The sequence below is a fragment of the Erpetoichthys calabaricus genome, chromosome 14 (assembly GCF_900747795.2).
Source record: "Erpetoichthys calabaricus chromosome 14, fErpCal1.3, whole genome shotgun sequence".
Taxonomy (NCBI): Eukaryota; Metazoa; Chordata; class Cladistia; order Polypteriformes; family Polypteridae; genus Erpetoichthys; species Erpetoichthys calabaricus.
The window spans coordinates 29,107,508-29,129,855 of record NC_041407.2 but is presented as its reverse complement, the minus strand read 5'-3'; the positions used below and the strand labels follow the sequence as shown (position 1 = coordinate 29,129,855).

The 22,348-nt window shown below is 38.9% G+C and overlaps 1 protein-coding gene across 1 annotated transcript in view; it reads left to right on the top strand.

Moving 5' to 3' along the window:
• The window catches only part of LOC114664831 (uncharacterized), a 45,141-nt gene extending 29,425 nt beyond the window's left edge, over positions 1-15,716 (top strand). The window contains exons 7-8 of the mRNA XM_028819118.2: positions 5,582-5,752; positions 14,006-15,716. Coding sequence (XP_028674951.2) covers positions 5,582-5,752; positions 14,006-14,854 — 1,020 coding nt within the window. The 3' untranslated portion in view covers positions 14,855-15,716. The remainder of the gene's footprint in view (positions 1-5,581; positions 5,753-14,005) is intronic.
• The last annotated feature ends 6,632 nt before the right edge of the window (positions 15,717-22,348 follow it).

The following is a 22,348-nucleotide window of genomic DNA, read 5'->3' as shown; positions in this document are numbered from 1 at the left end:
AGTTCATATTAGAAAAAAAACTTTAAATTTTTGCAGCTCTCGATTGTGGCAAAAAGAAAAAAGACATTGCCAGTGAATTCAGAATTTCGCCATCAACACTGTCAGCTTTCTTGAAAGACCAAGCAAAAAAAGAAGAAAAATCTCGGGTTGCAAATTTATGCGCACTACTGCATTTGAAGACGTAGAAAAAGCAATTTCTATGTGGTTCAGTGATGCTCGTTCAAGAAACATTCCTACTAATGAGGCACTCATTCACTAAACTAAACTCTCTTGGGACCTCCCACAACTGGACAAATGCCGAAGTGTGATCACCGCGTCTTTGGAAGACTGTTTAATATGTTGCCGGGGCAACAGCAGGTTCACAGCTCAGCTGTGTCTCTTCACCGAAACAAACAGAAAAGATCTCGATGGGTGATGCATGGAACATTGCAATTGCAGGGAACAGGATTACTTGGCCACTAACCTGGCCACGACCCTGACTGACTGCTGTGTCTGAGTATAGGAGAGTGGCAGATCACGCTACAATAAATAACCCTGCTGTTCCTGTTTCAAGCTTAATAAAGCTGGTTTTGCTAAAGTACTGAGACTCAGCCTCGTGTTTTGGGGTGTAAGACAGAGACTTATAGCACACCCACGATCTTTTAGGATTCGTTTCTGTGGTGCTTCACTGCAGCACTGTGAGTCTGCTGTTGCCCTGCCCCAGCAACGGACAAACAATCTTCCACAGATGAGGTAATCACACTTCGGGACGCACTTCAGCGTGACGTTCCCGTTGGGTGGGGAGAAGGGGGTCCCAAAAGAGTTCATAAACTTCACAATATGAAGAAAAAGAAAAGGATGATTCGGCTTCTAATTGATAACTGTGCTGCCCACAACATGCTTCCACTTTTAGATAATGTTCGTGTTGAATTCCTCCCATCCAATTGCACAACAGTGCTTCAGCCATTGGGTCTGGGCATCATTCGCACCCTGAAAGTGTATTATCGCAAGGAAATGCTGAGAAAAATTCTCGTCAGCATAACTTGTAGACAGGAGAAGATTAAAACTAACGCGAAAGAAGCTATTGAAATGATTGCAAACGCCTGGACGCAAGTAAAAGAAAGAACTATAGCAACAAATACAGAATCTCATTACAACTAAATATTTTTTAGGTCCCTGGCAGTTCGTTGTAACGGAATTTTACCTGTAATAATTTGATATTTGAGGGAGGGGTACTGGAGGTGTCAGTAAATACTGTGGTTTGGAATAGTAATCAAAAAATGAATTATTGATTATCTGTAAATCATATGAAATAGAGAGATTTAATATAGACGGATGGTATGAAGGCAAAAGAGGCATTTTTAATTCTGAAAACAAGTAGCTTATTTGGCTAGTATGGTGAAGAAAGAGCAGAGCAAACTAAAAGGCTTTTAAGAGCAGTTCTAGTGCTGGCACTTCAAAGTTTGTAATCTTTATTAACAACAGGAGGGCATTCCCTTTCCAGGGATGTGAGATGAGTGTGCCAATTGGAAGGAAAAACTTCGAATAACACCCTGAATTAAAGCCTTTCACTGCCATGCAAGTAGCACTGGCATTAATTTCAGAGGCAGTTAAACACCAGAGATTCATCTAGTTTGAGTGTGTGGGATGTAAGTAGTGGCACCTGCAATTGCAAGTGGTTAAATGTTGTAGTCTGATAACACATATGACACTAATGATGCATCTAAAACCAACAGAACAAGAGTATGGGAAATGAAAATGTACTCAATAGGGGATTACAAATTGTGATGGGAAGAGAAAAAAGAGTTGAAGGATGGAGTAAGTGAAACAAATAAGATCTGCACTAAAATCACATAAAGTAAATGAATGCAATTTCACTGTTTAATGTTCTTGCCTGTTTTTCCAAAACAAAACTAGACAAAAATCATAAAAGATGTCAGAGCCTAGTATTGAGTAATTCATTGCACATCTTAGTAATATATGTTTGTGTTCAGTGTCAGAAAGTGATTATTTATATTTTAGATTTTTTTAAAAACCTGGAAGTATTATATGGTGTCTGAAAGTCCTTTTCTTGATCAAGTGTGTCATCTAGTGGCCAAACATTGTAACTACTCTTACACATCTCTTCAGTACTTTATTCCAGGTCATACTATTCATTACTGTTTTTCTTGTTCCTGTTTGGCAGCTACACATATGCGCCTTTGCCATGCATATTTAATTTCCGAAAAACCATTGAAACAAAGGTTAAATATGTCTCATTGATGTTGCTATTCATTTCATGGGAGTAAATTGCATTGCAGTGTTATAGCACTGCTACTTAAATATAACTGTCTGTTTATGTCCAGTTTTTAAATTGTTTGTGGCTGTTGTGGGGGCTGTTATGCCCATTAACAGGAGATGGAATGGGATGGCAGTACTCACAGCATTTTTACCTGCTTTATGATGAAGCTTCTGTTTTGCTTCTTATGTCTGTACTGGTTATTAGGATTTAAAATGTCTTCCAGCAAAGTATGATGACCCCCGTTATATCCACACATCAGAATAACAACAGCCTGTGAATCAACTCTTGTTATCTCATTGTTGCTACACATTTACCTCAAGCAGCCAGGAAGGTGGCCTCCTGAATTATTGTTTCCCACAGTACTCTATGGCTTGCTGCATCTGCACAACAAGATCATTCCAGATGCTATTCTTGAATATTATGCTGTCTGCCATTCATTTTTACACAGTTACCACCAGTTTAGTTAAAGACAGGTTTATTCTGTCTTTACAATGTATCAACTCTACTGTCCTTCTTTCATTAACTGTTTAAAAACCCGTACTGTCTTTCTTGTGTGTCAACTGTGGACTTTGTGATTTATTTGTTTTATGCGTGTGTGGATGATAGGGTTTTGGTGGGGAATACAGTTTGTTTTGTGCATTGTTTATTGCCTCATCCTTTGCTTAATTTAATATATTCCCTGTTTTCTACTTTTATTCTGTAATAGTATGGTAATAGTAGGTAGACTACAGCTTGCCTGAAGAACGGGCCTGAGCTGCTTTGAAAGTTTGCATATTGTAATCTGTTCAGTTTGCCAATAAAAGGTGTCATTTTGCTAGACATCTCATTACTTTTATTCTGTTAATAGTTGTTTTTCTTGTTGTTGGTGATGGGGGTGCTGGATAAGGTGTTATATTGGTTAAGTTTGAACACACAGTAGCTCAGATTCCTGTTGGTACTAGACAGTGTGGTGACTCTTTCCTGTTCTCTTTTGAGAAAGTTGTTTGGCTAAAGACAACATTTCTTATTCACTTCTAACAGTGATACATAGCTTTTGATACTCTCTATGATTTATCCTGCAACTACTTAAATGTGATGTGAGCATTTCTGAGAGACTCTATAACATGGAACAAAACAAACAGAAATTGAAATCTTCATTAATAATATTTTTGCTCATCACACAAAAAATACACACTGCAAGGGATTATCACAGGAGGAACATCAACAAATCCAATAAACAGAAACCTGGCTCGGGGTCCTGACTTTAAAAGCTCAGTTCTTTGTCTGTCGGTTTAGGTGGCTTGCTCAATGCCCTCAAATACAATGCTTCAAGTTTTCACTCACTCCCTAATGGCTCTGTCTCTCCCTCTCCAGAATCTAGTCAGACTTCCTCCATGCCAGTTTATCTCTTGCTACTGACTCTAAGCTGAAGGGGTCACTGGCAAAGAGTGATGTTTAAGCTACACTCAGGAGTTTAGTAATGGGGTCATCAACACCTAGGACCATTCACCCTCTTTGTGGTGCCCCAGGTATCCCTGCATTTCTTATAATTAAAAGGCTTGACTCGCGTTGTTGCTCTCTGATAACCCACCCTCTATAAAGTGAAGAGAGGCTGAACTTTTCCAAAGCGTATATTCTCGTTTTTCACAATGGTACTTGGATTAGCTCTCCATTCACCAATATGGGATCATCTTTTAAAATACAGACCCCACTGTGCCTGTTGTTGGTTACAATTTCCATGCCCAATCAGCCTTTAAAAACCTATTGCCACTTGAAAATTACTCAAAATTGGCAGAAATATATAATAAATGTCCAGAAGACAAAACTCGGCAGTTTGTATCCAGGGATGGTCCGATCAGGTTTTTAAGACCAATACCAATCACCAATTTCATTTTGCTTGATTGGCTGATTTTGATTTAGATTTTTTTCCTTTATCCCTTTAAAACATTTTTTACCCCAAGCTCCTGCATAACCAGATGCATAGAAGCCTTAAGTCTTATATTAAAGTGTATTTTTATAATTAAACTATAGACTACAGGTGTTAACTGTTCATTTTTACTAACAAAATTAAATTCTGCAGGCTTATTGTTCAGTAACCATCAAAATACTAAATAACATTTCCTTAAAATGCATACTAATAAAATATGTACACAAATATGTATCCATAATACATATGGTTTAAAAGAAAAATAAAATGTTTCTCATAATTACAAGCTGTCATACTGTTTAATTTTTTTCTGTAAAGTACCTTTCTGAAACAAGGCTTAATTTAAAAAAAGTAGTTTTCACAATTTCTCTAACATATATATATAGTGTAAATGAACAGACTCGACACACGTAAAAAGGTTTGGGGCAGCCACCCATATAATATTCCTGGCTGCAAATGTTTTTAATTAAGTTAAATTAAGTTATAACGAGCTGTTGATAGCACTGAGTCCAAGATCGAACTGATGAGAGTTAGGAAAGATGGCGGCTTTAAATGATCAGACCGGAAGTGATGTCAGATAACCGGAAGTGACGTTCTTCTGGGCGCCAAACTGGACATCACTGACTCAGGTAGGTTTTTCCGCGGCTGGTCTGTAGAGACAACAGGAGAAGGTTTAGTGCACCCCGCCCTCCCCTGGCCTGGCATGGAATTACCTTTACTTGGTCCACACAACGTCCCCCTACTCGCACGTATGTGACAATATATATACTCACACAATTAATTAATTGATATTGGCAATTAAACACTGCTTAATTGTAAATATACCTGCAATTATAGGATTTAATCACTTTAAACTATTAATTGCACTACAGATTTTTGCTGTTAAAATATACATTTACTATGTTTATACAAGTGTTTTTTTTTCTTTATGTATCAGCAATTCTTGAGGTGTAATTATAAATATGGATTATCATTTTAATTATGTAGTACTTGTTTCTTACGAAAACGTATGCTGTATGACACACAGCAATAAACAATAAACACAGTACAAATGTTTAAAAAAGCTGAACATATATCTGCACAAAAAAAAATATAAAAAAACTACTGTAATACCTTGTGTAAAGAAGCACAGCAATTAATTTGGAGTAAAGCTTAGAAAAGCAGGTGCTGAAAAGATCATTTTTTGTGATCAGCCAATTTACCAATCACCGATCAAGCTGTTTTTAGTGATTTAGATCAGTGGCTGAACGATCGGAGCATCCGTATCTGTATCCTAAACATAGTAATGTAAATAAGCATAGTTGCAACCTTAATTAGAAGATGCTATGTAGGTGTAAAACAGTAATTGTGTATAAATATGCAAATCCCAGCCTATTGTGTTTTATATATATAATAATTTTTTTTTTTACCTACAGATGATGCATGCAGTTTTGTTTTTATTACATATCAACATGCCATCCATTCAGCCCAATGACGTCATGCCAGGGAAAATGCTGGAGACTTTGACCAAACTTTACTATGATGTGTTTTACATGTATAAGACTCATCTTCCTTTGAGGTCGCCATATTCAGTCCTGCTAGATTTGGTAAGTTTTTCTTCTTTTCTGTTGTACAGTTTAAGCAGCCCCTGGGCATAGTGTGACACTAGGATCAGTTTCCAGTCAGCATCTGGTTCTCAAATAATCAACCTGAAACTGATAAGTGTAGTTTAAAAAATAATTTCATTTGATGGTTAACAACAGAGAACAAAATGGCTTAAAATATTTATTTTGGGGGTGGCACAGTAGTGCAGTGGTAGCTCTTGCCTCACAAGAAGGAAGCCAGAGTTCCGGTCCTGGATCCTCCCTGCAAGGAGTTTGCATGTTCTTGCCATGTATGCGTGGGTTTCCTCAGTTTGCTCTGGTTTCCTTCCACTGTCCTAAGATATGCAGGCTAGGTGGATTGGCTTTGCCAAACTGCCCCCAATGTATGTGCATGTGTGTGTGTATGTGTATGTATATGTATTCAGCCTGTGATGGGCTGGTGCCCTATCCAGCGATTGTTCCTGCTTTGCACCCTGTGCTTGCTGGGATCGGGTGCAGCTTCCCTGAGACCCTGCTAAGAATAAAACAGGATTAGAAAATGAATGAGAGTTTTATTTCTTTACCAGCTGTGTTACCCAGTTTCACCTGGAAAATGTTCTAAGTCATTGGGCGCAGTTATAGTGCCTTTGGTTAATCAGATTTATCACAAGTACTGTGTGATTATGTACTTTTATGTATACAATACAATTGGCACTCCGTATCCAGGTGATTGGTTCCAAAAGTCTATGGATGCTCATGTCCCTTATATAAAATGATGTAGTATTTACATATAGCATACACACATCCTCCTGTATACTTTAAATCATTGCAAGATTACTTATAATGCCTAATACAATAGTAATTAGTATGTACATATTTGTTATTCTGTACTTTTTAGGGAATAAAGACTTGGCATGCAACATGCCACGTTTGAAAAAATCTGAGATTTTTATTTTATAGCCTTTATGCTCCTTCTTAGCCTTTGTGAATTTGCATTGACCATATAATTGCTTTTTAGGAGCCATTTTTTCACAGAAATAAAGGGTGCCCACAATGTGAAGCCAAGGGCCTTGCAGAGCCTTACAGTCGGGATTGCGCTTGCGGCTATGTGCGTGTTTATTCCTGTCAATAATAACAGTATTGTTGGTTGAAACTTTACTATTTAATTTACATTATACTGATTACCTACAGGCAGCATGTCTATGTCCAAGCTGTTTCCAGACAATGTCTTTGACTCAGAAAGAGCTTTTCTTATATAAAGTCAGCGATTGCCAGAGAATGGAATTAATTGATTTACAGAGTGAATGTGCAGATGTGGAACTTGCAGATACAGAGGGCCAACTACATTTTTTTTTTTTTACCGGGGCTAATATTTTTAGTTGACTTGAGATGCTCATTGTAGAACATGCTACATACAGTCCTTGGTGGTGTTGGTGTGAAAGATACTGCAACAAAACTTTAAGAACATCACCAATAGTGGTATGCTACTAAGGTAATTTAAAGGTGATTCATTTAATGCTCAAAACTGCTCAAAATCACAACTCTGCATAGTCATTACAGCCTAAAATTAGTTCTGCCTTAGTATGCAGTGGGTTAGAATAAATGTCGACCAACAAAAAAAAAAAAGAAAAAAAGTTACTACTTACTTTTACTCACTTAAAAGCACTTCTTGTTCTCTTCTTGCTTAAATGCTTAAAAACAGATTCTCCATCAAAAGAAATCATGCTTCATTCTGTTCAGTCATGGTTTGGCTCCATCAGTTAATTTGCTGTGATTTATGTTTTTCATTTTTTATTTCCTTCTTGTTTTTTTATCTTCAAAAAGTGCTTAATGCTGATCATATATTAGTATTATGAAATTAATGATTATATGCAGATGGGCAACAGTTTTGGCCTTTTCAGAAACACAAGGCTATGTATGCACTAATAAAAATGTGGTATACAGTACTCAGTTTATCTCAGATTTATTGTCACATATGATAGACATAGTACAATAAAGAGCGTGCTTGTCCAAGAGCATCATGCCACCGTTGTCCAGTTGGCCAAATCTCGCTTTGTAGATTATCAGATATAACAATAATCAATGATGATAAGCAACACAGTTTAGATTCATTTTGAATATGTTATGCTTCTCATGCTAGTTTGCAATAATGGAACTTACTAAATGGTATTTGGGTTTGGGAGTTTAAGTTTTTTTGGGAGGGGGGTGTAGAAACAAACACAACACAGGGTCCAGATAAACAGGAAAAAGTGTCTTTTGTAAAAGCAATATGTCTAAACACAATCCAAGATGAGGTAAAATGAAGTACTCTAGGACAGTGTTTCTCAACCACCGGATTGGACAGGTTCTCACCGGAGGATCACAAATGTCTGGCTTTAGGTTGCAAACACACTTGGAGTTGCTGTGACACACTGAAGTGATTGGCAGCGCTGCATGTTTTTTTTTTTCCCTTTTCCTAATGCGCTCGTTTTACCAAGGGGACCTCCCTCCTTATGGTCTTCTAGTTGTGCTTGATTAATAAAGGGAGAAAGCACCCTGCTTTTCAGATGCTGTCTGTGGTTCGTCAAGGAACTTAAATAGGTAAAACTAGGTGTCAAGTGAGACAGTTAAATCGTTATCATAAAGTGGTTAAGGAAAAAAACCTTTAATGACATGCTGCTTTTAGTGATGCTCATATTTAAACTTTGTGAACGCTGATGAAATCTTCTGGAGCAGTGAACTGACTGATGGAAATTGTAGTCCCCATGTCAGCATTTTCACAAGGTTTGCAGGAAAGATGAAGGGAGGGTAATACAGTATATATTTAATACCTTTCTTACAAGATCAGCTGTGTAAAACTGACTATGCTCACAGAAGCAGTGCCTGGCAAACATTTGCTAAACATGTCTTCTTTGAACTTCGCCCAACTTTCCTCCTTTAACTTTGTTTCTGCAGATGGTCTTCATTTGCATAAACCAGCATGCCCCATTTACAAGTGTGTTATTGACAAGAAATATAAATAGGTAAAAAAAAAAAATAAAGACTTCATGGCTAATTTTCATTTTTGTACAATGTCATCATATTTCAACCAAATCAATAAAAGTATTTTTGAGTTTTTGTGGTAAATAGTTTTTCTGTTGTGTAGTTTTTTTACCCCTAAATATTGATATATCAAAGTGTCCTTTCATAGTGGATACCTACTGCCCTAGATGTTCCATTCTGCTGAATTTCAGCTTTGTAGGTTAACTGGAAATAGTGTTTTTGTTGATGACTAAGTGAGTGGGTGAGTCAGCTTTGCATTATATATATAGTGAAGAAACGCAGTTTAAGGGTTGGGGATGACGTCCCCATATACTGTAAACCACAGTAAGAACTTGACATTTCTCTATAACGATCAGGTTTGTAATATATAATTGACAGAGAATGGTAGTAACATGGAAGAACTTATGTGATGGAGAACGGAAGTAGGAATGCTGGGAAGATGACGTTGAGGATCTTGGGACGGTGGTGACGTTATCTGTAAGTGACTGGAGGTGACATCATCAGGGGGGTTTTAGGAATAATACGGAAGCGGCTCGGATGTCTGGTCTGCACAATAGCCGTGTGTGACAATACATATAGAGGCACATTTAGAATATAATGTACATTCCAGGTATATCTTACATAATGGCTAAAAGGCTACTTGTGTATTAGGAGCTGGGGGGTAAAATCAATTCTTAGATGCATCACGATTTCCTATTGAACCATTCTGTAAAACTCCATAATCAGACTTTTATGGGTGCTTACGAATGAGTTAGAAAGTATACACAGTACACCCAAGTGTACACAATGTAAAAATTAGAGGTGAACTGTAAAAACACCAAGCTCAAAAAACAAAATATTCCCTATTATACAGTAATCCCTCCTCCATCGCCGGGGTTGTGTTCCAGAGCCACCCGCGAAATAAGAAAATCCGCGAAGTAGAAACCATATGTTTATATGGTTATTTTTATATTGTCATGCTTGGGTCACAGATTTGCGCAGAAACACAGGACGTTGTAGAGAGACAGGAACGTTATTCAAACACTGCAAACAAACATTTGTCTCTTTTTCAAAAGTTTAAACTGTGCTTCATGACAAGACAGAGATGACAGTTCCGTCTCACAATTAAAAGAATGCAAACATATCTTCCTCTTCAAAGGAGTGCGCATCAGGAGCAGATCATGTCACAGAGATAGAGAAAAGCAAACAAATCAATAGGGCTGTTTGGCTTAAGTATGCGAAGCACCGCGGCACAAAGCTGTTGAAGGCGGCAGCTCACACCCCCTCCGTCAGGAGCAGACAAAGAGAGAGAGACAGACAGAGTTTGTTTTTCAAGCAAAAATCAATACGTGCCCTTCGAACTTTTAAGTATGCGAAGCACTGTGCAGCATGTTGTTTCAGGAAGCAGCTGCACAAAAGATAGCAACGTGAAGATAATCTTTCAGCATTTTTAGACAAGCGTCCGTATCGTCTAGGTGTGCGAACAGCCCCCCTGCTCAATCCCCCTACGTCAGGATCAGAGAAAGTCAGCGCAAGAGAGAGAGAGAGAAAAGTAAGTTGGGTAGCTTCTCAGCCATCTGCCAATAGCGTCCCTTGTATGAAATCAACTGGGCAAACCAACTGAGGAAGCATGTACCAGAAATTAAAAGACCCATTGTCCGCAGAAATCCGCGAACCAGCAAAAAATCCGCGATATATATTTAAATATGCTTACATATAAAATCCGCGATGGAGTGAAGCCGCGAAAGGCGAAGCGCGATATAGAGAGGGATTACTGTAATAATAATAAGATTATTTAATAACAATCAAAAATCTAAACAAGAAGTTAAAAATGAGAATAATGTTGCCTCCAAAATTAACAATCCAAATCCATAAAGCAAAAAATCAAATTGAGAACTTACAAAATGTAAAAATAGAACTGAACAACACAAAGATAATACCTCAGCATAAGGCTGAGGCATTTCAGTCCTTATATACAGTAGGCCACCCCTGGGCTCAATTATACAAAGCACAAGGAGCATAATGAGCATGATAACCATAAGATAACAAAAAGAAAACACACAATGATTAATGATCCAAAGGACATTCAAGACAAACAAGTATATTTAGAAACATAAAGCATAAAATCCATAAAAAAGGACAAAATAACAAAACACAAACATAAAAAAAGAACCTAAAGTCAAGGACAGAGCCCTGGCCAAACCGTGAAAGTAGTTGCTGACTTTATTACAGGCAATCCTTGTTATGTGCAGTTTCTGTACAATATTTTGAATTAAAGGAATCCTCCACCCAAAATGATTTTTTTATTTGTTATTTACTCTATGTAGTTTATAGTGAGCCAAGAAAAATGCTTAACCTCATGTTTTCACTTAGAATGGAGAAAACTACCTTTCTGGTGGAATAGGTGACTATGGAGACTCTCTCTGGGCAACAGCAAACAATGTCAAAAATGATCAAGAAAACATCTCATGTTACTTGTGTCACATAATCCAAATAGTCAACCAGTTGTATGCTTACAATGCCCTAAACACATGTATGTTTACTAAAATATTGTTAAATAAACCACTGCCAAAAATGCTGCCATGAACTAAAATACAGTTGTAGATCCCCCCAATCCAGCTATTACAGTAATTGGTTATGTGTGTACACTACAGGTGATATAAACAGTGCAAAATTTACTGAGGGACATATACAACCAAAGAGTAAAAGTTAAAGTTTCTTGATTAAGTGGGGTAGATGCGTGTAGTACTACTTTCCCTCTCAGCAACAATTAAAACATGTTTATTTAAATATGTCTGTTAGTTAAATATGATAAAATCATCAGCAATGCTTTTGTCTAACATCGTGAAATAAATAAAATGTGACAAGGGAGCCACACACTGTGAGAATGTTTCACATGAAAAAACCTGACGTAATTAACTGGTATGTGGCTTTTGAGTGTCAAAAAGTTGAGGTTAGGATTTTAACAAAACACAAGCTGAGACAGATGCAGAGTGCAGGTGCCTGGGGAATGCCATATTGGAAACAAGGGCAGCCACCCTGAGTGTAAAGTATAAACTGACCCTTACATGTGTCAAATGCATGTACTGAGAATTTCCTTGAAAATAAGGCATTTTGAATGTAATAGTCAAACAACTGGCAATAACACGTATGTTCCTGTACAACTTGATGAGATAGATAGATAGATACTTTATTAATCCCAAAGGGAAATTCACATACTCCAGCAGCACCTTACTGATACAAAAAACAATATTAAGCTGCTCCTCTGTCTAGAGATGACACTGTTTAGTGGATGCAGTGGATTTTCCATAATTGATAGGAGCCTGCTGAGCACCCGTCGCTCTGCCACAGATGTCAAACTGTCTAGCTCCATGCCAACTACAGAGCCTGCCTTCCTCACCAGTTTGTCCAGGCGTAAATTTAAAATCTAACATATAAATATATAACATAATATAATAACATATAAATCTAACATGTTTACTGTTGATATTATCTTTTGTTACTATGTTTCTTAAAATCTGTATTTCTTTGTTTCTTACTTCCAACAGACAGTGTTTCCTAATAAATTTGTCTTCCTCAATTAAAGAAAAATTTAGACTCCAGATATTCTACTACTTATTCTACTATTGGCTAAACAATGCTTAAAAACTAAAAGTAATGTTAACAAATATTCTCTTTCTAATCTAGTGAATGCATATTTTTGCAGTGCTAAAGCCTATGAATAACCCCTGATAGGGTTGGATTTCCCATAAGGCCAACCTAGGCCATGGCCTAGGGCGCAGCAGTTTGGGGGGGGGGGGGGCATATATACAAAAGAAATATCAACCAAATATTTACAAATTTTTTAGTACTAGTTTGAAAGGCCATATAAAATGCTGTTTTTAAATGTACACCCATATAGCTGACAACCTTAATACAGAACTTGAGAAATAGTCAGTTGCTTACAAAGAGTTTGCCAAAAGATTTGGTGCTAATACAAAATTCTGGTCGCTGACTTCTCCTGAACTTGAAGAAGAGGGAAGAAACCTGCTTTTGATTTTCAAAGATGATCTGGAACCCGCTCTATGCGATGAACTTGTCCATCTGAAATCTCACATAACTGATTGCAACATTGGGACTAAAAACCCCTTAGCACTTTGCAAGTGGCTACAAGAAAAACGACTACAAACAGTTTATCCAAACGTTGACATTTTATTAAGTATTTTTGTCTGCATGCCAGTGATGAATTCCTCGGCTGAAAGGTCTTTTTCTTTTCTGAAAAGCATCAAGGATCATTTAAGATCTACAATGCAGCAAAATAAGCTGAATGCCCTTGCACTTCTTTGCAATGAAGCAGATTTAACAAGATCCGTCGACTTCAATGAAACAAGTGAAGCCTTTTCATGGACAAAACCGCAGAGGAAGAAATTCTAGTAGGTATTTAAGATGACTTGAAGAAATTCAATGGAAAGTTTTTTTGTAGGTGTTAATGTTATGCAATTCCATAAGTAGTGTAGTAGTGTAGTTTTGAATTAAAAATATAATCTGGTTCAAAGATTATAAAGATTGTATTAAGTGCTTATATATTTCAAAAATAAAGTATTACATATTAAATTGAAAACTATAAATCAACTTGTTTTTTGGCGCAGAATTATGTGCTTTGGCCTACGGCATAGATATGTGTAAATCCGGCCCTGACCCCTGAAATACGTTAGCTTACACAGAGCAGTATATACACCAATGCAACACTGTACCTAATAAATCTTCTTTTAATATTAATGACTCTTTTATTTCTATTTTTAATGATATGTAGATGTTAGAAGAAAACGTACTGCCCTTCAAAAGTTCTCATTTAAATGAGACCACAAGACCCCTGTTTTCCATTGTGTCTCAGTAAACAAGCAGTTGTACATGTACAGCAGCTTCCAGCATGTCCGTTCACAACATGGCTAATCTTAGTTTTGATTTCATTTAGTTATTCAGTGCAAAGGGAGTTCGAAGTGAGGATAATCTCTGATTGTCTTGTGTATTAGACTGCTGCCTACGGTGCACTGCAAATGAACATAACTGCTCCTGGAATATGGCTTTAACAGTACTTAATATAACGGTATTCAAAATAAAAGTAATTAAGAACAGTGGTGTTGAAAAAATGTAAATAAAAAATTTACACACTCTGTCAATCATAATGGCTGAAACTGTGTTCACATAAAACATGTTGACTAACAGAAGTACTTTTTTTTTTTTTTTTTTAGCAAAAACAAGACTCAAATTCACATATGTATTTTATTCTCTATTAAGGTTGTTGAAAGCTTCAACCAGGATGAAGAAATGGACATCCTTAACTGCCTTTGGGGACTAAATGAGAAAATGCTTATACCAAGGGTGAAAAATGAAGAGCAGATGTGTGGAAATGACTTTGCTTTTGCCTCTCGCGTCATCAGTTATTGTTATTTTCAAGATGTGGTTACGAATAACAGAACCAAAAAGTATTTTGGAGCTTCAATCGCCTGCAAAGGTAAAGTCCAAAGAGAGATCCTCATTGATGTGTCATGTATGAAGACATGGAATCAGAAGGTGGCTATTGGTGTAACTACTGCTACCATTAAGGGAAACAAGCCCCTGCGGTTGCCTCCAACTGTCCATTCTACTGCATATCGCATGATAAACAACCCTTTGTGGAGAAATGGAAAAGAGGTAGTGCGGTCATTGGAAACAAGTTCCTCTGAACAGGCAGATTTGGAGTTGAGACCAATGAAGGGCTATTTGCCAATGCCTCCTTGTGACAGATGTCTTGAAATATTTCCTAATATCACATTTAATCCAGAAAGAATGGAAGACAATCATCCTCCAAAATGGGAGCATGGAAATTGTGCCGAATGTGAATCTGTAAGTAAACTGCTAAATGCCGACAGGATCCTTGATATGAGAGTGGCAATGCCTGATGTGGTATATTTTCACACATCGTTGACTGGTTACCCAGAAGTCTGGTTTGGAAGATTGTTTGAGGAGTTAATGTATGAAAGATCAATGAGGTTAATTACTAATCTGAAAAAGACTAAATTTGAGTTGGGAGTACCTCTTCTTTGTTTTGATCCATCCTTTTGCAATAACAGTGCTGCTCTTGTCCCAGTGCAGCCTGTCAGCTAACAGCATTGGTGATGAACAGAGCTTTTTAATCTTCAAATGTGTTATTTAACTTAATGTATTTGAATTTACATATTTAGACATACTGTAATGTAGAAAACTGTGTCTTTTAGTACACATAGCTAAAGCACTAAATGAATACGCCACCCAAAATTTATATATATATTTTATATATGTTATTTACCCCATGTACTTTGTAGTGGTAATTTTCATGCAGATTGGAGAGCAGGAAGATTATGATACAAGATAATTCAATAGTGGCTTGTGCTGCAAATGATGTGAAAAACGTCCATAGAAAATGATAATCTGTTATGCAGTCGCTTGCTCAAAACTTAAGTTTTTGGTTTTTTTTAGCAAAATATAGATTTATCAATGCACATCTAAGCAAGGAACCTAAAAAGATACACAGAAGAGACTGTTTGACTTGAGGACCTGCCTCTCTTAGTCACTCATTGGTCAAGATTCCTGTCCTCAATTCAAAAAGTCCTTCCACTGTGAGTCTTTAGCTTTCCTGTTTATATACACACTGATAATTCCAGAAGTAACCATTTACCAATATTTTAGCAAAAAAACATTTGTTGTACACATTTTGAGCAAGTGACTCGATAACAGACATGTGGATTTTGCGACACAAGTAACTCAAGATTTTGTTTTCTTTCACCTTGTTTGGAGTTGTACAGTACTTGTCAGTATTGACTTCTGTTATGCTATAAACATAATTTTATTTGTGTTCATATGCACGCCAAAAATTAAAGTATACATGCTATGAAAATGTAGCATCCTTCTCTCGCTGTTCATTATTTACTGTTAAAGTTAACTGTACTGGAACAAACAACAAATAAAAATAAAGCCCTACTAAAAGGAGTTTGAAGTTTTGTTTTGTGTTTTTTCTCCGTGAGGAGTATGCCTCAGTGTGACAAAAATCTGAGTGTCTTTACAAAGAAGTACCAACATTTGAGCTTCTAGATATTTTGAAGAACATTGTTATTATTTATAATTGTTTTATTTTTAGATGCAGTAGATAATATGGGAAGAAATGAGGGCTGAAATTTTCCCCATAGGCCAAAATCCCTTTTCCACGACAAGATAAACATGTAAATTATTCATTTTGCTGGAATTTTTCTTTTTTGTTTTGTTTTACCTTTTACAATTTGTATACTTTGTAAACTTGTGGCGAAACAGTAGGTGAAGGAGTTTTGGGTTCATATGGGATTATGTGAACATGTGTTCTACCAGGGAACTGAGCAAAGAGAAATTTTGGGATACCTGGGACTGGGAAATAAAACTTATATGTTTTCAGAAAACTGAATGAGGTTGAAACCATAAAGTCAGAAACCAGAAGTCAAAACCCTGTCCAGAAATCATACTTGAAAAGAACAGTAAGGGATGGGAACCAAAAACACTGAGATACCTGCCTACGATAAAGCTTTTCAAATTTTGAATCCAAATCATGGATACTGAATGTTACGGGCCCCACTAGTGGGCCACAGAAACAGAAATGACAAAAGTAGCAAATCCCAAAGTGTACGCGAACTTTGCCTCCACCAGAGGATGAGCTACATCAACGAGGTCCGGAACTGAACTCCACTGGCCCTCAATGGTGACGTAATCTAAGTCTTTGGCCCTGTGAAATAGTGGAGCAGCAATGAGAACACACCGCTTTCAGTTTGTTGTCCAAGTTGCGTCTGAGGGGCGGGCCGAAGTTCGTCCCTTTACTGCAACCCTGACGGAACCACTTCAGTGTGAAACACGTTCCTACCAAGTACTGCTCATGCCACAGTTCGTTTTCATGGTCCAGTCGACAACAGGGACCCTTTGTTTACCAAACAGTATTCATTTTTGGTGATTACATTAATAAGATAAACTATTGTGGCCACTCTTTTTTTTTTTTTTTTTTTTTAGTGTGCCACACGCTCCCCTACAACAAAAGTGGCTCCCGACACTTGCTACTAAAGAACCAACTTAATTTTAACCGAAACCCCTGTTATAATTCTCAATGGAAATGCATAAGTACCCAATTCAAGTATACAATTAGAGAACATGGAACAATTATTTACTATATTTAAGCCCTTTTCAATACATTAGCTCTTTTGCCAGTTGTACAACTCTTTAGTAATAGTGAATGGGGTAAGGGATTGATATGTAAGTGGAGGGAATCACATGTGCAGGTTGCAATGGATAAAATGATGGTTCTGGTTGTTGGTAAGAATAAGGAGATGGTCGAGCCTCAACAGCACTAACAATTATGCATGGCTGGTATGTGGGTTGCCCTAGAGAAGTGTAAGTCAGCATCTGGCCAGGCTTTCTCTCCCTGGTCGACCTCCGTAAGGTAGGCTGAGCATCTAGTTGTGCAAGTTGTGGAGATACTGGTGTCTTTATGTATTGGTCCATGGTCCGAGGCATATCCTGATCCTCACCACACTCTGGTTCTTTCCCTGATGGCACATTCCCATCTTGTCCCTCCTCAGTTACACTTTTCCTTTCCTGTCCTGATCTATCATTATCAATTACTCCCTTCCTTTTGCCATTTGTCTGTTGTTTATTAATAATGCTTTGGCGAGGTGTAAAAGTCCTATCGGCTGGTGCTACTCTTGGTAATCGCAGCCAGTAGTGGGGTGCTTCCTTTACCTCAGAATCATCTGTCTCATTCGATGTCTCTTCAACAGTCACTACTGGGTGGGTTGGCTTTATCTTGCCCTTTCGTGACTTTGCCAGTGTGCTTGTGGCCTGCTCCTCTATGGGTAAGTCATTTACTTGGAGCAACAAATTTCGATGGAGAAGGCGTGTGGGACGATTTCCAGTTTCGGGGCTAACCTTGTAGACTGGGTTATCACCAATCTGCTCCTTGACGAGATAGATAGTCTCTTCCCTGTAGGGTTTTAGCTTGCAGGGGCCTCCTCTTTCAGCAAGGTTTCGGACGAGGACTCTGTCCCCTGGTTGAAGAACTGCACCTCTGTTCCGCCTGTCATAATACTTTTTGTCCTTTGCACTTGACTGTTCGTGTTGGGTATTTTGTAGGCCTCGATCATCTTTTCTTTCCATTTCTCAGCATACCCTTGTGATGTGTTGGTCTCTTCCTCTGTTACTAGTCTGAAGAGAAGGTCAATGGGAAGGCGAGAATGATGGCCATATAACAGGTAATATGGGGAGTATCCTATTGCTTCATGCTTCGTGCAATTATATGCATGGACAACATGAGGTAGGTGTTCCTTCCAATTTTCTTTTTCCTTTTCTCCCAGTGTCTGCAGCATCTGCAACAGGGACCTGTTGAACCGTTCTGCCGGGTTCCCTTGTGGATGGTAGGGGGAAGTCCTCGAATGATGTACCCCAGCCAGCTGTCTGAGGACTCTGAATAGTTCATTTTCGAATTCCCGCCCTTGGTCATGATGAAGTTTGGCTGGGTACCCGAACCAGGGGATAAAGTCATTAAAGATCTTGTCAGCGCCTGTTTTACCTGCTTTGTTTTTAGTGGGGTATGCCTGTGCAAACCTGGTGAAATTGTCGATTACAACCAGGATGTACTCATATCCACCCCTACTGGTCTCAAGGTGAAGAAAGTCAATACAGACAAGTTCAAGTGGTGAGCTTGATGTAAGACACCCCATGGGTGCTCTTTCATGGAAGGTGTTTTTTTTTTGTTTTATGCAACGACACTTCCTTGTGACATACTCCTCAATCTCTTTCCTCATAAAAGGCCAGTAGAATCGTTGTCTTGCCAGACTCAAAACTCTTTCTACACCAACATGCCCCATTCTATCATGTAGGTGTGTGAGTACTGTGTTTGTAAATGGCAGGAAGAACTAGTTGTTTGCGACTCAATGTCTTCCTGTAGAGGACATCTCCTTCCATATACAGTCTGGACCATTCCCTCAGCAGCTTTTTGGTAGATGCATCTGATGTTCAATGACTTTCCTCCCTTAGCTCTGTGGTTAGCGTTTTCATCTCAAGGATTTTTCCGATAATTGGATCTTTCCGCTGTTCAAGCGCCAGCTCCTGGGGACTGATCACTGGGAAAGGCTCTGAAGGGTCGAGTTGCTGAGAAGTTATATTGAGGGCTGCCACCCATGCTACATCACCTCGCTGAGCTGTCCTGGTCCCTTCCCAGGTGGCATGCACCGCCTCTTCTGACAGTTGCTCCAAACACTGGGTCATGAAGGCATCAATATCAAGGGGACAACGAGAGAGTGTGTCTGCGTCTATGTTTAGCTTGCCTGGTCGATACCTAATTTGAAAGTGGAAGTCCGCCAGCTGCCCTACCCAACGATGACCCACTGCATTCAGCTTGGCAGTGCTCATCACATACGTCAAGGGATTATCAGTATAAACGACAAAAGAGGGGGCATAATACAGATAGTCCCTGAATTTGTCACACACTGCTCACTTCAAGGCCAGGAACTCAAGCTTTCCGCTGTGGAGGTGGTAATTCTGCTCTGCTGATGTTAACGTGCGTGATCCAAAGCCGATCACTCTCATTTTGCCATTTTGGTCTTGATAAAGGACCGCCCCAAGCCCTGTTGGGAAGCATCCATTTGAAGTACGAAGGGGTAGTCAAAATTTGGGTAGGCTAGCACTGGTGGGTTTGTTAGAATGTCTATGAGGCACTGAAGTATCTGTTGGTGCTCTCTGTTCCACTCCACTGGGGTGCGTGAAGGTAGTTGGGGCCCCTTGGTCTTGCCATTTGAAGATTTGGGTTGTGTTACCCCTTGCTTAACCTGAAGCAGCTCATACAATGGTCTTGCAATGCGTGAAAAGTCCTGCACATATGTTCGGTAATAACTTAGGAAACCCAACAGCCTCCGGACATCCCCTACTGTTTGTAGGGTTTTCTCTATGAGTGCTTGTACTGCCTCTATGTCCTTTGGATCCACCCTCACTCCGTCTGCTGACACCAGCCGACCCACGTACCTTAGTTCTTTACGAAAGAATTCACATTTTTCTGGCCTCAATTTAACCCTGTGTTGTTGCAGAGCTTTGAGTACGAGGCGCAGCATTTCAACATGCTCCTCAAAGGTCTTGGAGTAGCACAGGACATCAACCAGATAGAGATGAGTGCTGTATACCCTAAGTGTGTCAAGCATTTCTTCCATGCTCCTTTGGAAGGCGGCTGGTGCATTTGACAAACCAAAAGGTATCCTAACCCACTCATACAGGCCCCATGGAGACGTAAAAGCGGTCAGATGCCTGCTTCCTTCAGCAATAAAGCCTTGATGATAGGCTTTACCTTGGTCTAAGATGGAAAACCAACTATAGCCTCCAAGTGAATCAATCAAGTCCTGTATACGTGGAAGAGGGTGCCGATCTGGCACAGTCTTCTCGTTAAGCAGCCGATAATCAATACACAGACGTAGTGATCCATCTTTCTTCCGCACACACACAATGGGTGCTGCATATGGTGAGTGAGATTTTACAATCCATCCTTTCACCAATAGCTCCTGTCTGTATTCTTTTACTTCCCTATACAGAGGTTTCGGGATCGATACATATGATTTCTGAGCCTAATAGACATCTGAAGAGATGGAATGCACCCAATGTCGTTATTGTCTTGGGTGAATGCAGCAGATTCTTCGTATAGCATCTTCTCAATTACCTGTTGTAAGTTACATTGTTAATTGTGACAAGGCTGTTTGAAACGAATGGTCTCAACCACTGCCTGATTTTTGCGTACTTTGGCCCTAGGCCCTGATAGACTGTATGGAGAAAAACCTCCTGGATGGTCTTGGGGTCACAGCGAATACCGGTGTTCACCTGCTTCAACTGGAAGAGAATTTTCTGTTTGAGCCCAATCATGCGGTACAAAAACTACTGAGGGGACTCTTGATCACTTTGTTTTGCGCACATCAGTTCCTGGAACAATTCAGTACTGGCCCTCTCTCCAAGATGTGACCTGAGGAAGCCCTTCATTTCACTTATGAAGATTTCATTCTGATTGATAAGCATGTCCTTGAAGACACCTGGCTTGACTATTTTCAGCAGACCTTGGATCACTTCTGTCTCGGTGTAACCTTCCCTGACGCCCTCATCAATCTGTTTGCAAATACTGCTATATGTGATATCAAAATTGTGGTCACCAATTTGACCCCCATGTACCTTAAACTCCCTGCGTGGAAGATAAGGGCATTCGTTTAGAGAGGCTATCCTCTCTGGGGCTGCCTGTGGTAGTGTATACACACCTCTATTGTTATGCACAACAGGTTCAGTGCTAGTTATGCTTCTGAAGTGTTGAGGCTGCCCTCCCAACCCATCGTGGAAAACCAAGTGCTGCTCTATGTTCTGGCCTGTAATGCTAGAATCTGTACTATATTCAGTGTGCGGTCGTGTGGCATGCACTGCCATAGTGGTTGTGCATGTGTCTGGGTTACCCCACTTTTAAGGTCAACTAAATCACGATTTTCAATAACTCTACATACTTGGTCATTTAACATTAATAACTGGCTCATACCTTCATCCTCAGAATTCAACAAGTCATCACATTGTACATACTTAAGTATATAGTCAATAAATCTCTCTTCATCAGAAGGCTTCAGTGCGTCAGTCTCTTGATCAATTGCGATGTCTCTTGCAAGCTGAAAAGCTTCAGTGCCTTTGAGTCTATACAGATTTTTCTTGATGCCCCAGATGAGTTCTTTGCGCGTTGTTGTCATGACGAATCCCTCAGCTGTGTCGCTCCTTATGGCAGAATCAAGACTCTCCTCATGGTCCAATCACCAACTCTGAACACCCAGCAGCTGTCGTCTTAATCTTGTGGTTCTGATATCACTGGATCCACTTCACTGAATTACTCAAGTGAAAGCAGATCCCGGACGAGCCCCCAAAATCTGTTATGGGCCCCACTAGTGGGCCACAGAAACAGAAATGGCAAAAATAGCAAATTCCAAAGTGTACGCGAACTTTGCCTCCACCAGAGGATGAGCTACATCAACGAGGTCCGAAACTGAACTCCACTGGCCCTCAATGGTGACGTAATCCAAGTCTTTGGCCCTGTGAAATAGGTAAAGTGGAGCAGCAATGAGAACACACCACATTCAGTTTGTTGTCCAAGTTGTGTCTCTTTATGCACATTCAATAAAGTCATTATAACCCTGCATATATATATACATTTGACAATTTTACATTCACATTCTCAGGTGTGTTCCCAATACCTCTTCATTCCACCAACAGTCTCAATAAACAAGATCACATACACATGTATATACAGTAAGCAATCCCTAGCCACTACAGTAATATAGAAAAAGATTACAGAAATACTGTATTTAAATCAAGCTATGTGCTGTATTAAATTATATGCAGAGGCACAACTAATCTCTTCATTATATAACCCTTTTTTTAAAATAACATTTCTAAAGATATGAAACATCAGCATTAATCAAAAAGTTTCAATGCTACTCTTATATTTCAAACACTTTCGTAACTACCCGTTTCATATTTATACATGTATAACAACATAGTAACCATTCATCACAACATTTCAGCCATTCTATAACATATTTACACCTAATA